The sequence below is a fragment of the Kogia breviceps genome, chromosome 17, assembly GCF_026419965.1.
Source record: "Kogia breviceps isolate mKogBre1 chromosome 17, mKogBre1 haplotype 1, whole genome shotgun sequence".
Lineage (NCBI taxonomy): Eukaryota > Metazoa > Chordata > Mammalia > Artiodactyla > Physeteridae > Kogia > Kogia breviceps.
This window is the reverse complement of record NC_081326.1, coordinates 11694294-11710606: the sequence shown is the minus strand read 5'-3', so window position 1 is coordinate 11710606 and position 16313 is coordinate 11694294. Positions and strand designations below refer to the sequence as shown.

The 16313-nt window shown below is 36.3% G+C and overlaps 1 protein-coding gene across 1 annotated transcript in view; it reads left to right on the top strand.

Moving 5' to 3' along the window:
* The window catches only part of PPP1R42 (protein phosphatase 1 regulatory subunit 42), a 38178-nt gene that overhangs the window by 21528 nt on the left and 337 nt on the right, over positions 1 to 16313 (top strand). The window contains 3 exon segments of the mRNA XM_059042634.1: positions 1159 to 1276; positions 3143 to 3280; positions 9924 to 10083. Coding sequence (XP_058898617.1) covers positions 1159 to 1276; positions 3143 to 3280; positions 9924 to 10083 — 416 coding nt within the window.

The following is a 16313-nucleotide window of genomic DNA, read 5'->3' as shown; positions in this document are numbered from 1 at the left end:
TAATTTTTTTTAAATAGTGATAAAGTAAAATATACACATAAAAAATGAGGAAGGGGAGAATGCAAGAAAAGGAATGAGAGAAAAACAAGGCATTGGAGACAGTGATATTGGATTGAAAAAAAAATCAAATAGGGAGAGAGAGGAGGTGAAGAGGGCAAACTGAGACAGCTGGTTCTTAAAGGCGATCAATCTGTTTTTCTCACACTTATTTGGATTTTCAACCATGGAATAACTTAATTATTCCTTTAAATATCAATAAGCTGATTTTCTTATAAGCTATTAAAACATGCAAATGTTTATGATGTACATAAAACAAAACTGTACCTACAGTATGATGACAATTAAAAAGGAAGTCCCTATGCTCAAAAAGAAAACTAGAAGGATACATAACATATTAAAAGTGATCTTTGGGTGATAAGCACACAAGTTTTTTTTTTTCTCCTATTTTCCCTTTTGATATTTTTTTAACAGATTTTTAAAAAGAAAAAGCAACGGGCTTCCCTGGTGGCGCAGTGGTTGAGAGTCCGCCTGCCGATGCAGGGGACACGGGTTCGTGCCCCGGTCCAGGAAGATCCCACATGCCACGGAGCGGCTGGGCCCGTGAGCCATGGCCGCTGAGCCTGCACGTCCGGAGCCTGTGCTCGGCAACGGGAGAGCCCACAACAGTAAGGGCCCGCGTACCGCAAAAAAAAAAAAAACAAACAAGAAAAAGCAACAATATACATTGCTTGCAATGTCAATGCACTGCTTACTTACTTCTCCATAATGGCCTTAATCTGTAAACTTCCATAAGCTCCACTAAGAACAGGGCATCTTCTGTAGCATGGATAGCCAGAGGCAAAGTGGTTTCTGAGCTGCAGGTTGGGTCCATTTAAGGGAGTGTGACAGAGTAGAGTTCTGTGGCCCCCAACTCAGGACCTTACTTTTTGCCTCATCTTTAGTCCTCTCTATTATTAGTATAGACTATCTTATCAAAAAAACATTTATTGTAACCTAAGTACCTGGCACTCAGCTAGAGTGAGAGGGAGAGGCCGCGACAGTGAGAGGCCTGAGTACGGGGAAAAAAAAAAAAAAAAAAAAAAAAACAGTTAAATGACATGAAAGAAATATTGATAATATGAAATATCTGTGTCTTGCTTTTTTCTTCTCTAATGATAGGATTTGGAGTGTTTACTGAACAAACTGAGGAAGCTGTGGAAAATGGATCTAAACAGAAATCCTGTTTGTCTCAAACCGAAATATAGAGATAGACTGATATTGGTGTCCAAATCACTGGGTACATGTTTATATTATATTAATATGATTTCTTAGAGAAAGAGAGCTCGTTAACTCTTTAGTTAATTTATCAGCAAGCCTTCAGAAATATGAATATGACATCTGGATCTACAAAAATGGTCAACTTCAAATTTGATATTTTAATAAAAGCAAAAGTTAAAATTGAGAAATAAAACATGAAAAAGATCTGCTGTTCAGAAATAATTATTAAGACACCAGACACTCTTTCTTTAAAAAGAAAATGTGGCTGTTACCCACAAAAATGTTTAGTCATAAATGTGTAGAACTTGCTGGCCTTTTGCCAAATTTTCACTGGCACAAATCCTCTGAAGATCTGGAGACTCTTGGCTCTGTAGATAAAATTGATCAAGGTTTTCATTGCTTGACACTTGCCAAATGGCACCTTAAGAACATACAGGGGTTCCTTTCATTTGAAAGGGGAGAAGGTGGGGAGTCCCTTTATGAGATCCGTACAAATAGTAACATTCCTGAATCTGCACTATATAAGGGGAAATGGACCAATGCTCTTCAATAGATACCAAGTTATACAGTATCAGAGAGATAATCACTGCCCTCTCATAGAGATTTGTGAGAGTGTTTCTATGACATGCTGTACTTGAGTATAAAAACTAACGTATGGCAAAACCACTTCAAAGCTCATAGCTATAGTAAACCTTGGTTAATCATAATGCTAGTACAGTGGTTCTCTTGGGGGAAAGAGGGGATGACAGAGGGTATATCAGAAACATCCAAGATGATTTTTCAAAACACGTATGTGAGAGTCACACCTTACCTACCCTTTCCCCCACCAGCCAAGAGTAGGAAATAGAGAATACACAGGAAGAATAGTCATGTATATTGTTAAAGGTAAATTACTTGTATATTTGTACTTGGAATACTATCAGTCATTAAAAATTGTGTTTAAAGAAAGATGTGGTAAAATGCTCACAATACAATATTAAAAAGATGTGATACTGTATAAATAGAGAATTCCATTTTTACATAATACACACAATACACACCTAGAAAACAAAACAATGCTAAGAAATATACTAAAGTGTTATCCGTGGTTGTCAGTGATTATTTCTGGTTGTGAAATACAGGCAATGTTTTGTTTTCTCCATTTCTTTGAATTTTCCAAATCTTACAACACACAGAATTATTTGTGTAATTTAATATGCTCAATTTTCAAAACTTTTTAAAAAAACAAAATGTAAAGATAGCTGAAATCTCACTTCATAGAATGAAGAGGCCAGCTATGCGATTATTCCTATTATATCCTATATCTTAGGATATAATAAGCATTATTAATGTATGTACTTTTAAAATACCATGTTACATATATAAAACTTATTGAAATTAACATAAAATATATTTTACTTTTTCCTATGAATAACCATAGAATTATTTAAATGAATAGATAATATTTAATTTTTGTTGAATATGACGTTTCTGTTTTTTAAAATACTTTATGATCCAAGAAGGGCGACCATACATCAAATTGTTTATAATGATTACCTTTGTTAGTGATGGGAAGGAGAGATATGGATAGTAATTACAGAGCCTTTTTATGTATTTTCCATCATGTTTCAGCTGTTTATAATACGCACATATTCTTTTTGAAATCAGAAAAAATAATTAAAAATAAATAAAAGCTCAACAACAGAAACTGTGGAAATAAGGTATTTTAAAAATAAATTTATTTCAGCCTATCGTGTAGCTGTTCATGTGTCCTAAACCAGAGGTATATATATTGTATGTGTATACATAATATTTATATATTGTATTTATAATGTTCATGCTGTATTGATACATACCATCTATAGCATTTATATACTACATTTTTTAACATATATATTTTCTCTAGAATTCCTTGATGGAAAAGAAATTAAAAATATGGAAAGACAATTCCTAATGAATTGGAAAGCATCCAAAGATGCCAAGAAAATCAGCAAAAAAGGGAACAGTAAGAATGAGGATATAAATAACTCATACACATAAGTAAGTAGGCTGTCATTCATTAGTTAATCACTTCTACTAGCAAAGAGAATATTCTACTCAACAACAACAAAAAAAACCAGAAATAAGGGGGTTTGTGGGTACATGCATGTGTGTATAAGTGCTCCAGGGAACATAACTATAGAATGGAATGGAGAATATTTGTAATTTGTGAATTCTGAAATTGTGTTTTAAGATTTTGTGTTCACATTAATATTAGAATCATTGTTACAAAATTAAAAATTAAGCTTTGCATTATCAAAAAGTCTTAAAAACAATGTTGTTATGAACTACCACTGAAAAACTAAGAAAAAGAGTATGTTTATTTAAAAGTAGATAAATTTTTATATAAGCTATTTCTATTTAAGGTAAAGCAATGGAACAAATATGGTGAAATGTACCCAATGTTAATTCTAGTTTGTTTGATTTTTAGATCACAATTGTAGCTGTTACTATTTATCACTGATTCAATAAATAAAATACAAATATATTTATATAAATATATAAATTTATATAATTAATATAAATATAAACAAACAAAAAATAAGGGGGGGTTGTTTAGTTTTTTTTTTTTGTGGTATGTGGGCCCCTCACCGCTGTGGCCTCTCCCGTCGCAGAGCACAGGCTCCGGACGCACAGGCCCAGCGGCCACGGCTCACGGGCCCAGCCGCCCCGCGGCATGCTGGATCCTCCCGGACCCGGGCGCGAACCCACATCCCCCGCATCGGCAGGCAGACTCGCAACCACTGCGCCACCAGGGAAGCCCCTGTTTAGATTTTTTATGGGCTTTTTAAAAACTTGTTTACAATTCCTAGGTAATTTTTCCTATAATGTTTATATATGAAAATGGTAGTTACCATATATGAAAAAAAGCTATGTTTAGTTCATATTGAGTATAACTATGTCAGCTATATAAACAGAGAACCATGAGGGTGGGTAAAAGTGTATAATTTTATATCTGGCAAAAGTGCATGACACTAGTTATGTAAATGGTGAAACAACAATCAGCTATGTAACTTGTGAAACAATTCACAAGTATATTTGTTTAGCAAAAGTGCAAAAATCACATTTTTCATCAGGATAAAAAATAAAAATGTATCACAACCACATATGTTCCCTATATTCTGTGGCCTGTCCTCTTTCTTAAGTACATACCCCAACATTTGAATATTTTGATTATAACATGCCTATGGTTGTGTTACAAGGACACGCCAACTTCCCCTGCCTAACTAATGAACTAAATGTAGCTAAGTATGATGTGTAATAACCATCTTTATCATACTGGGGAGTATCCTAGAATTCACTCTTCACAGATTCTATAGTCCACAACGCTGAAATGAGCCCCTTTCTCTGTTCCGTGACAGTGTTTGAATGCTAATGGTCTTCTAGTTCCACAGCTAACAGGGGATGGAGACACAGAAAGAGGTGAGACCAGGGGAATAGGGAAACAGAAGCCAAAACAGTGTAGTGAGCCCTATCACTCTAGGACAAGGAGGTTGAGGTGAAGAGAAGCAGAGATGGAAAGCTCTGATGATTTTGCCATTATTGCATCCCCTGAATATGAGCTGTTAACATTATTTCAAAGAATGGGACTTCTTAAGCTGACAGTATTCACATGAATGATGATACTGTGTTGGCAATATGAACTTCTCAAGATCTAAAACCTGTAAGATGGACAGGAGGCATTTCTCCTCCTCTGCTTATACCTGGCTGAAGGTCAAAACTAGACTCAGGGTAAGGACTTGCATATTTTCAGTATTACCCCAAAGATGCCAAAGTACTGCGAAAGCAATGCTGAGAAAGAAGAACAAAGCCATAGGGATCACACTCCCTGATTTCAAACTACAGTTGACCCTTGAACAGTGAGGAGGTTAGGGGCGCCGACCCTCCGCAAAGTCAAAAATCTGCATGTAACTTTACAGTCAGCCCTCCATATCCTTCGTTCCGCATCCAAGGATTCAACCAACCTCAGATCGTGTAATACTGTAGTATATACTATAGAAAAAACTCCACATAAAAGTGGACTTGAGGAGTTCAAACCTGTGTCATTCAAAGGTATACTACTGTATACTACAAAGCTACAGTAATCAAAACAGTACGGTACTGGCACAAAAATAGATCAATAGAACATAATAGAGAGACCAGAAATAAACCCACGCCTATATAGCCAATTAATCTACAACAAAGGAGGTAAGAATATGCAATGGGGAAAAGACAACCTCTTCATTAAATGGTGTAAGGAAAACTAGACAGATACATGCAAAAGAATCAAACCAGACCAGTTTCTCACATCATATACAAAAATAAACTCAAAATGGATTAAAGGCTTAAACATAAGAGCTGAAACCATAAAACTCCTAGAAGAAAACATAGGCAGTGAGCTCTTTGACATTGGTCTTAGTAATATTTTTTTGGATCTGTCTCCTCAGGCAAGGGAAACAAAAGCAAAAACAAACAAATGGGATTACATCAAACTCAAAAGCTTCTGCATAGTGAAGGAGACTACCAACATAGTGAAAAGACAGCATACTGAATGGGAGAGAAAATTTTAAATGATAGGACTGATAAGGGGTTAATATCCAAAATACACAAAGAACTCATACAGCTCAGTATCAGAAAAACAAATAACCCAATTAAAAAATGGGCAGCAGACCTGAATAGACATTTTTCCAAAGAAGACATACAGATGGTCAAGAGACACATAAAAAGATGCTCAACATCATTAATCATCAGGGAAATGCAAATCAAAACCAATGAGATACCCCCTTACACCTGTCAGAATGGCAATTATCAAAAAGACAAGTAACAAGTGTTGGTAAGGATGTGGAGAAAAGGGAACCCTGGTGCACTGCTGGTGAGATTGTAAATTGGTGCAGCCATCATGGTAAACAGTACGGAAGTTCCTCAAAAAATCAAAAATAGAACTGTCATATGATCTAGCAATTTCACTTCTGGGTATCTACCCAAAGGAAACAAAAACATTAATTCAAAAAGATATACACACACCAATGTCCACTGCAGCATTATTTACAATAACCAAGATATGGAAGCAACCTAAGTATCCATCAATAGAGGAACAGATAAAGAAGATTCGTGATATATACAATGGAATATTACTCAGCCATTAAAAATAACATCTTACCATTTGTGACAACATGGATGGATACAGAGGGTATTATGCTAAGTAAAATAAGTCAGAAAGAGAAAGACCAACACTGAATGAGCTCACTTATATGTGGAATCTAAAAAACGAAACAAAGAAAACAAAACAAAAACAGACTCATAGAAACAGAGAAGCAGTTGTTGCCGGGGAAGCCGGGTGAAACAGGTGAAGGGGATTAAGAGGTAAACCTCCAGTTACAAAATGAATAAGCCACAGGGACGTAATATACAACACAAAGAATATGGTCAACAATATTATAATAACTTTGTATGAGGACATATGGTTACTAGGCTTATGGTGGTCATCATTTCACAATGATACAAATGTAAAATCACTATGTGGTACTCCTGAAGCTAGCAAGATATTGTACATCAACTATATTTCAATAAATAAATAAATAAAGTGATTTCAGGCACACCTTGTTTTATTGCACTTTATTGCGCTTCACAGATAATGCATTTTATACAAATTGAAGGTTTGTGGCAACACTTTGTCAAGCAAGTTAATTGGCGCCATGTTCCCAACAGCATTTCCAATAGACATATCTCCAAAGAAGACCTACAAATGGCCAACAGGTATATTTTTTAAATGCTCAATGTCACTAAACAACAGGGAAAGGCAAATCAAAACCACAATGATGGGACTTCCCTGGTGGTCCAGTGGCTAAGACTCTGTACTCCCAATGCAGGGGGCCTGGGTTCAATCCCTGGTCAGGGAACTAGATCCCACGTGCCACAACTAAGAGTTCACATGCTGCAACTAAAAAAAACATCCTGCATGCCACAACTAAAAATCCTGCATGCCACAACGAAGATCAAAGATCCCGCGTGCCGCAACTAAGACACAGCACAGCCAAATAAATAAATAAATATTTTTTTAAAAAACACCACAATGAGATACTTCCTTATACCTGTCAGGATGGCTATTATCAAATGACAAAAAAAAAATGTTGGTGAGGACATGGATAAAATTGGAACCCTTGCACACTGTCAGTGGGAACGCAAAATGGTGCAACCAATGTGAAAAACAATATGGCAGTGCCTCAATATTTTAAAATAGAATAACTGTATGATCCAGCAATCCCACTTCTGAGTGAGTATCCAAAAGAACTGAAGTCAGTATCTTGAAGACATGTTAACCCTCCTATGTTCACTGCAGTACTATTCACAATAGCCAAGATGTAGAAACCTAAATGTCCACTGACAGATGAATGGATAAAGAAAATAAGGTATATACAAACAATGGAATACTATTCAGCCTTAAAAAAGGGAAATTCTGTAATATGAAACAATGTGGATGTACCTTGAGGACATTATGCTGAATGAAATAAGCCAGTCACAGAAAGACAAATATTGCATAATTCCACATATATGAGGTATCTAAAATAGTCTAATTCATAGAATCAAAAAGTGGAATGGTGGCTGCCCAAGGCTGGGGGTGGTGGGAGCATTGGGGAGTTACTAATCAACAGGCATAAAGTTTCAGTCAAGCAAGATGAATAAACTCTAGAGGTCTGCTGTACAAAGTTGTACCTAGAGTCAACAATAATGTATTTATTGTACACTTAAAAAATAAACAGGGTAGATTTCATGTTAAGTGTTCCTATCACAATTTTTTTAAGCCATACAGAATGTTATATAGTACAGAAGCATCATTTCATACCTTGTTGTAGTTGCTATCATGATAATCATTAATAATTTAAAATGGAAAGCACTCCAGTCTAGGAAGCCAAGAAGAGGGGGCAAGGGAAGAAAAGAGAGCTAATATTTATTGTGCTAAACATTTCAGATATTTATGCACATTATTGCTTTAATCATTTTAACTTGTGGGAAAGATAATTATTATATCCATTTTGCAGCTGAGAAAGCTGAGTTTTAAAAAGATGAAATAACTTGTCTAAGGTCACAAAGATAGCAGGGAGACAGTGATTAATCAGTTATCTGACTTCATCAAACAGCTTTGGCTTCTAGTGACCACTCTACTGATGACTGGCTGAATCATGCTTGGACCCAAGGACAATAATGTCTGCTCTACATAGAAATTCACTTCAGTTTGGCGGGAATTTAGAAAAATCTTCAAATGTGTAAATATGTGATATGTAAACATATAATTTTTATAAACAAAAAGGAACTAGGGAGAAAAATGAGACTATATTATGAAAGAACTTTGAAATTTTAAAAGTATTCAAATAGATTATATGATTTTTACTATATTGAAAAATAGACTGTAAGTTCAATTAAATTGAAATTGAAAGCTGACTAGCTGTAATAGAAATTATGTGAGTTTTCCTCAGGAGTACTCAGTTATTCTCTCTTGGCCATCTATAGATGTCCTTCTTCCTCACCACCTACACACATTTGCCAACCCCATCCAAACAAATGGTACAGTTCTGAGCTTCCCAGGCTTACAACCTGTGATATCCCTGGATACACGTATGTAACACGCAATAACTCTGTCCTTAGATATGTGGCCAATACCTTACACTATAGTCTTTATGTAAAGTGTCTGTTATTGCCACTCAGGGAAATGGAAAGAATGAATTAAAATCTAGAAGACATACTGTGTATATTTTTAAATCTGGAGTATACCTTCAGGTCTTTAGAAGAGCTAAGATGAACCATTTAAAGATACCTCTGTACAACCAAACACATTATAAGTGAACAGGAATTCTTAGGAAGATAGTCATCTTTGTATTTCCTGACTACATATTTTCGGTAGCCCTATAAATTTGGAGCTCTATATGGTAAAATTACCTCAGACTTCAAGGGTGTTACAATAAAAAAATCTTGTCTTAAATATAGTCACACAACTATATAGCTCAAAATTAGAAGCAAAGTCAAACACTTTAACAAAATTCAAAATATCTGAATGCCCTTCAGCATTTTTTTTTGATTGAACTGGTTTTGTTTTATTCAGCATTTACTTTTGTAGTGCTTTGATGGAAATATTCATTTAGTCATTTAATAAACATTTGTTGAGCATCTTAGATGTGCCCAAGACTATGCTAGGTCCTGGGAATTAAAGGCGAATAAGGCAGTCTCCACTTAAAAGGAATTCATTGCTGGAAAGGAAGAAGGATCTTTAAACAGGGAAATGATGTGGAATGTTAAGTTTGGAAATAAAGGTATGAACATATTACAAAAACTATAATTGACTAATCTACTCCCTAGAGGTTAAACACACTGAAAAAATAAACTCATAACAGCAAAATGCAAGGGCAGTTAATATTTATATTAATGTTGGGATACCCATTTTGTCTATGAGAGTTGACCATAAACTTTCCTGTGTAGGTTCTCATGTTTGAAAGTCTGTGATATTTTTATCTTGGATATTAATTTTTTATTGGCTTTGCTGTAGATCTATATAACCTCATCTAATTCCATTTCATAAAACATAATTTTTGATAGTCTAATGTTTTTCTATGCCATGTTTGCAAGTTAGTTATTAGTTTCAAAGCAGAATGCTTTTAATTCTTTGTATGCTACAGATAACTTTGAAACAATGCATCACATAGTTCCTGTTTATTACCCACAGGTGGGTAAGCCAAAATTAGTTTTTTTCTCTGATACACAAAGATACCTTGCAAATGGAAATGCATCTCCAGAAAGCTCCCAAGAAGATAACCCTAAAATTATTGAAGACATGGGGTAGGTTCTTTCAAATATTTTTGTGTGTGATTTATCTTTTGCGGGGAGGATGGGACACCCTCACTGTCAACAGCACAGAGGAAGAGAGGCCCTCCGTCTGTCTCCTCGTTCTCAATTCTTCTTGACCAAGCACCAAAAAAAAAAAGAGTTTATTGTTCATCGGCCCAAACAGTCATAAAGTTGCAGTGGAAGGGTTGATTCAGGAAGAGCTGTGAGTCACAGACCAGATACAACTACTGAGGTAGGGCAGGTGACTCAGGAAAGTCCCAGAAGCATCATGTAAAGATGTCTGAATGAACAGGGATCATATCAAAGGAGCCCGAGGCCCAGATGATAATGGATGGTCCATTAGTGAGTAAATGGCTACAGCAGGGCATCTGGTGGCAGAAAGGAGGAGAAGCCAGGGTACTACAGAGATAGGCTACTTTCACCACTTCTTCAAACCAAAGGTTCTTAATCTGGTGTCCCTGAAGGATACATTAGAAGTTTCATTAGATTCTCAAAGAGATTTATGATCCAAAAAATAGTTTAAGAATCACTATTCTAAACCTTGAGTATATACATAATTTAGCTCATTATGAATCAGCTGAGTCTCGTAATGAGAAGAAAATTGCTTTTCTTCAGCTTTAAAAAAGATGTTATTGCTCTGATGTAAAGATAAATTATACCAGAAAATAACTTCCTTTATTCATAAAACTAACAGCCACCTGCTATATGCCAGACAATACTCAATATAATAAAAATTCAAATGAGATAGTCCTGATCTCAAAGATCTTGCAACAAGTTAGTGTGAGAGTCAAATGTGACACCACTACTATATATTGTGATAAATGCTATAGGCGTTATAAACCAGATCCTCATACATCCTACAAGTTATCCATTCAACATTTCTTTATTTATAATCAATAAAATGATTGCTCTATTGATCGTTCCAATCATACCATAGTAGTCACTACAATATAATAAAGGGCAATAGCGTATTTCATTGAGAAAGTAATCAGAGCCAGTGGATGTACTTTGGAATAGATTTCCTTTTTCCAGAACTGCCTGATGAAGGTCGTGTGGGTTTGTCACGAGACCCTCTTTGCAGGGTCCAGTCAAGGGATGGTGATTTAGCATTCCTTAACGGAGCCCTCCTGAAGAAGACCCATGAACAGTACTGCACTATCCTACCCCCATTCCCTGAAGAGTGGCTTAGGCTTGCCAGGAGAGGCTTAAGAGAGAGAAAGTCCTATGAGTCTGGAAATGCTTTATCTGGGGAGAGGCGATAGGATATATAAGGAGTCCTAGTTTTGGTCTTGCCTCCTCTCCATTCACACACATAAAAAACAGAGGCTGTGTGAGAATTTGCCTTACTGATTATGTCCATTATCACTGCCATCAAAACCATAGCCAGTTTGTTCACAGCACCCCAACAGTTTCTTAAAGATTTACATAACTCACATCAATTCCACAAGTGTTCTTGAGTTTTGTTTCTCTGCCAAGCATTTTGAAAGGTCTTGCTAGTATATCATCAAGGTGGAAAAGAAATCAATAAAAATGAATATAGCCTCAGATAACAATATTGGTAAATCTGTACATTGCCACACACACTGTTAGATCAGTTGCGAGCTATGGCACATACCACATATTCTATAGCCCCAAGCAAAACTCTAGTCACTAGGACTGCACTGGCAAATCACTATATTCTCATTTTCCTAACTAGGAACACTAAACACAGAGCTAAATGCATTTTTAACTGCTAAGTACTGCTAAGATAGGCTACCCTAAAGAAACCAGCAGAATAGAGGGGTTCCTGTGAGAATAATATAAAGAATGCCCTGCTTCTGCCACTATCAGTGAAGTTTATTATGTTCAATCCTGATTCCTAAGTTTTATAATGTGAAAAAGTATTACATAAACATTTTCTTTTAAATATTTTTTATTTCCTCATGTAACATTTTCATTGAGTACATGCCAAAATATTGTTTTGGTATCACAAATGATGTAAGTCTTATTAAATGGGAATATCAGTTCTACCTCTCTTTAAAAAAAGATGACCAAATATATTACGGAATTTCATTAAGTTCTTGATAATAGATTGTTAGGGTATGCCTATTGGTAACATTTTACTAACTTAGTGTAAGGCTAAGAGACAATGAGGATAAAATTAGGAGGTTAGTAAAGTATTAAAAACAAAATATGTGGCCCAAATGTGAAGAACAGATTTTTAGTTTCTAAAACCGGTGATTAAACCAATTCGTTCCCTTCATTACTTGAAGGAGGATAATGAGCTGGCATCAGCAGAAGAGTCCCCTACAGTCTATATTTAAGATTCGAGGTGGGGAGCCTGTTCAGAGGTGGAAAGGAGCTTAGAGGCTTCTTCCAAAACGCTAAAAGTATGTGCCCCACACTCCTTTACGGTTTACACACTGAAAGCTGTGCCTGTATCCTATGTGGAACACAGTGAAGCAAAATCTGTCCAATGACAGGGGAATGTTTTCCACCTCCTTTATAAATGCATGCAGTCTGTGCTCATGTATATTTACACAAGCCTGCTTTCCCTACAGGGAGGAAAAAGTCAGACTCATTGACGTTGCTTTTGACCCTCAAACTGAACTTGATACTATCAACGTACACTTTAATTAAAGATTAGTTCAACACTATTTTTTTATTTAAAGGCCAATTCTGAACAAATGCCTTCACTGTTCAATTAAAAATAACATATGTATTAAACAAAAAATGTGCACATATTGCTTCTTTCTATGTTTGTCACAGTAAATACTTCTGACAGATGTTTCCTCTCTTTTCAAACATGCTAGGAGGTACTTGAGCCTTAGTAATTTTAAAATAGACATTAAACGCAGTTATATATTGTAAATAAGATCCACTGAGAATACAGCACTGTACAACGAAAAAAGCAAACTGTTACTTGATTAACTATCTTTCATGCCTAAGAGATGTCAATAGAGTCAATCCATCTCTTTTCTTAATGTAAAAATAATAACTTTCTAGATGGGTTAGAATGCCCTTAGCTTCAGATACCTTTAAGGAATGTGAATACCTGGGACCCATAATTCATAGGAAATGTTCACTGTATGTTATTAAACTATTTATAAAATACCTACTACCTTTAGTTAGAATATGGAAGCATTAGGTTTCTTTGAGTTAAAAACTGACCTTTAAAAACAGTACAAATAATTTGTTTTTACCACTGTTAAGGTTATGTTTGAACAGTTGTAACAATAGATCTCCTATGTGTTTCAGGAAGAATTTTTAAAAACTTAGATAAGACTTTTAGTCATGAAACTCTGGAATGATCTTATATAAACTCATCTGCAAAGCTCTAAATGTCTTAATTTTGCTGTGTTCAACCTAACCTCTAATTAACTTTTATATGCAAAATAAATTTATGTATCAGTAACATAGATATAACTTTAAGATTCTGGTTTGCAGTTCTCAAAGAACCCTTTGAAATTAGGACAACCCTCACCTCCCTCAAAAAAAAGCAATAGTGGTGAGCGACAAAGTGTTTCTTTAGAACAGTGTAAGCTCCTTTTTGTGACTTCTAGTCTCAACTCTGTCAATGGCTTACTCTGTGAACAAGAGTTATGTAAGATCTAAGTTATAAAAATTGTATTAGTTATTTTCCATTTTAAAATGTCTACTTTGAAAGCTTAGTCTTCATTACCCAAACAAATTGTAAAACACAATAGGACCCTTTGAGATAAGAATACTACAGCCCCATTTTATACACGGGGAAAATGAGTGTTGCAGAAGCCCAGTCAGAGGGGCCCAAAGTCAGAGGATTGCCGTGAGGCAGAGCTGGGACTTGTATCCAGGTCATTGACTGCAAAAGCCAAGCTCTTAACTACACTGCAAGGGGGTCTCAAAAACACCCTCAAGTACAGGCAGATAAGGTAAGGGAAGCAGGTGAGAATCTGACTGAGGTAAACTGGAGAGCACATGTCCAACTAAAGGCAACTGCAGCCTGCAGCTACTCGGCTCCAAAACAGTATAGCCAAGCAGACATGTTGAAGGTGAGAAATGAGACTAGCTAGCAAGCAAGATATCTAGATTGTGAAATCATCTGATTTTTAAAATGTTTTAAATATTGGATCAAATTTTTTTCTTTAAAAATGTCCATTAAAGTGAATAAGAAGAAAAAAAATCAAGTAATGCTAGCAAGGATATGGAGCAACTGGAACTCTCACACACTACTGGTGGGAATGCAAAAAATACTTAAGCCAATTTGGAAAATAGTTTGACATATTCTTACAAAGTTAAACACACACCACATTCAGCAGTCCCACTCCTAGGTATTTCCTCAGGTGGAATGAAAACCTATACTCACGCAAATATCTGAGCCCTAATGTTTTCAGTGGCTTACTCATAATCACCAAAAATTGGAAATGACCCAAGGGTGTCTCAACTAGGGAATGGATAAACAAACTGTGGTACATCCATCCAATGGAATACTACTACTCAGCATTAAAAAGGAATGAACTAGCAATACATGACACAACATGGATAGACCTCAAAAGCATTATGCTAAGCAAAAGAAGCCAGACTTCAGCGAGATCAGCTCGGCGCTTTGTGACCACCTAGAGGGGTGGGATAGGGAGGGTGGGAAGGAGACACAAGAGGGAAGGGATATGGGGATATATGTATATGTATAGCTGATTCACTGTGTTATACAGCAGCAACTAACACAACAGTATAAAGCAATTTTACTCCAATAAAGATGTTAAAAAATATATATATATAATAAAATAAAGAAGACAGACTTAAAAGGCTACACATTGTATGATTCCATGACATTCTGGCAAAGGCAAAACTATAGAGAGAAAATATCAGTAGTTGCTGAGGACCTGGGGTTGACTACAAAGGGTCAACACAAGGGAATTTTTTTGGGGGGGATGAAATGTTGCATATCTTTATTGTGGTAGTAGTTACATGACTGTTAATGTTTATCAAAACTGCTGAACTATACACTCAAAAGAGTGAATTTAAGTCTGTAAATTATACCTTAATTAAACAATGAGGGAAGTAGTTGAAAAGAAAGGTGAAAAAAAGCACCAACTCTATAAAACCCATTGATATAGATATAAAACAAAACAATATATTTTCTTCACTGGTATATGGGATTATTTTACAATATAAAGATAAGATGACAAACTATTTGACACATTTAGAAAAAAGATAAGTATGATTTTAAGGCCTACATCACGCTCAGTGAAATAAAATCTACAGCACTCTAAAACCAGATTAGACAAGAACTCCAAAGAAAGACATACTATAAAAATAGTATTTGGGGCTTCCCTGGTGGCGCAGTGGTTGAGAGTCCGCCTGCCGATGCGGGGGACCCGGGTTCGTGCCCCGGTCCGGGAAGATCCCACGTGCCGCGGAGCGGCTGGGCCCGTGAGCCATGGCCGCTGAGCCTGCGCGTCCGGAGCCTGTGCTCCGCAACGGGAGAGGCCACAACAGTGAGAGACCCGCGTACCGCAAAAAAAAAAAAAAAAAAAAAGTAGTATTTGGATTGTTCATAGGGAGTCAAGTTAAAGTATGCCCTACAAATAGTAAATAGAATAGTATGGTAAAAAGCACAAGTGTTAGGGTCAATCTGCCTGGTTTGACTCCTGTCTCTGCCACTTACTATCTATGTGACCTTGGACAAGTTACTTCACCCTCTGAGCTTTATTTTTCTCAACTGTAAATGTAAAGTCCTCAAAGGGTTTTTGTAAAGACAAAATGAGAAAATAAAGTGCTTTTTGTAAAGCACTTAGCACTTTAAGAAGTGCTAAATAAGGTACCTGTTACTAATTTATGTAATGTGGAAAATTTGAAGATTTTCATCTTCCATTTTGAATTTAATTGCAAATACTGGTTTCTTGCAGGCATTAGGACTACTCTAGAGTCAACAGAGGATTCAGAGAGGCTGCTTAGAGTGTCAGCAGATAGGACAAGGGGGGTGACCTGCAGTGGATGGTCTTGTTACATCAGTCCTTTCTTTGGAACTTGACTGTTGGGCAACTCAGCAGGCAACTGGCCAGGCACTTAGCAGTGAAGTGCCTCTGCTGTGCCTGCACCTCCACCCCACCTCCTAAAGCAGCAGGAGACTCTAGCAGGCTAGGCTAGGGTGAGGTGTGTGAGGTGCCAGCGTGTAAAACATAAGGAGCCCTGAGCACCTAATGTGCCTACCCTAGTCGGCCCACCTTCCCTCCAGTATTCTTATTTTCCACATCTCTCCC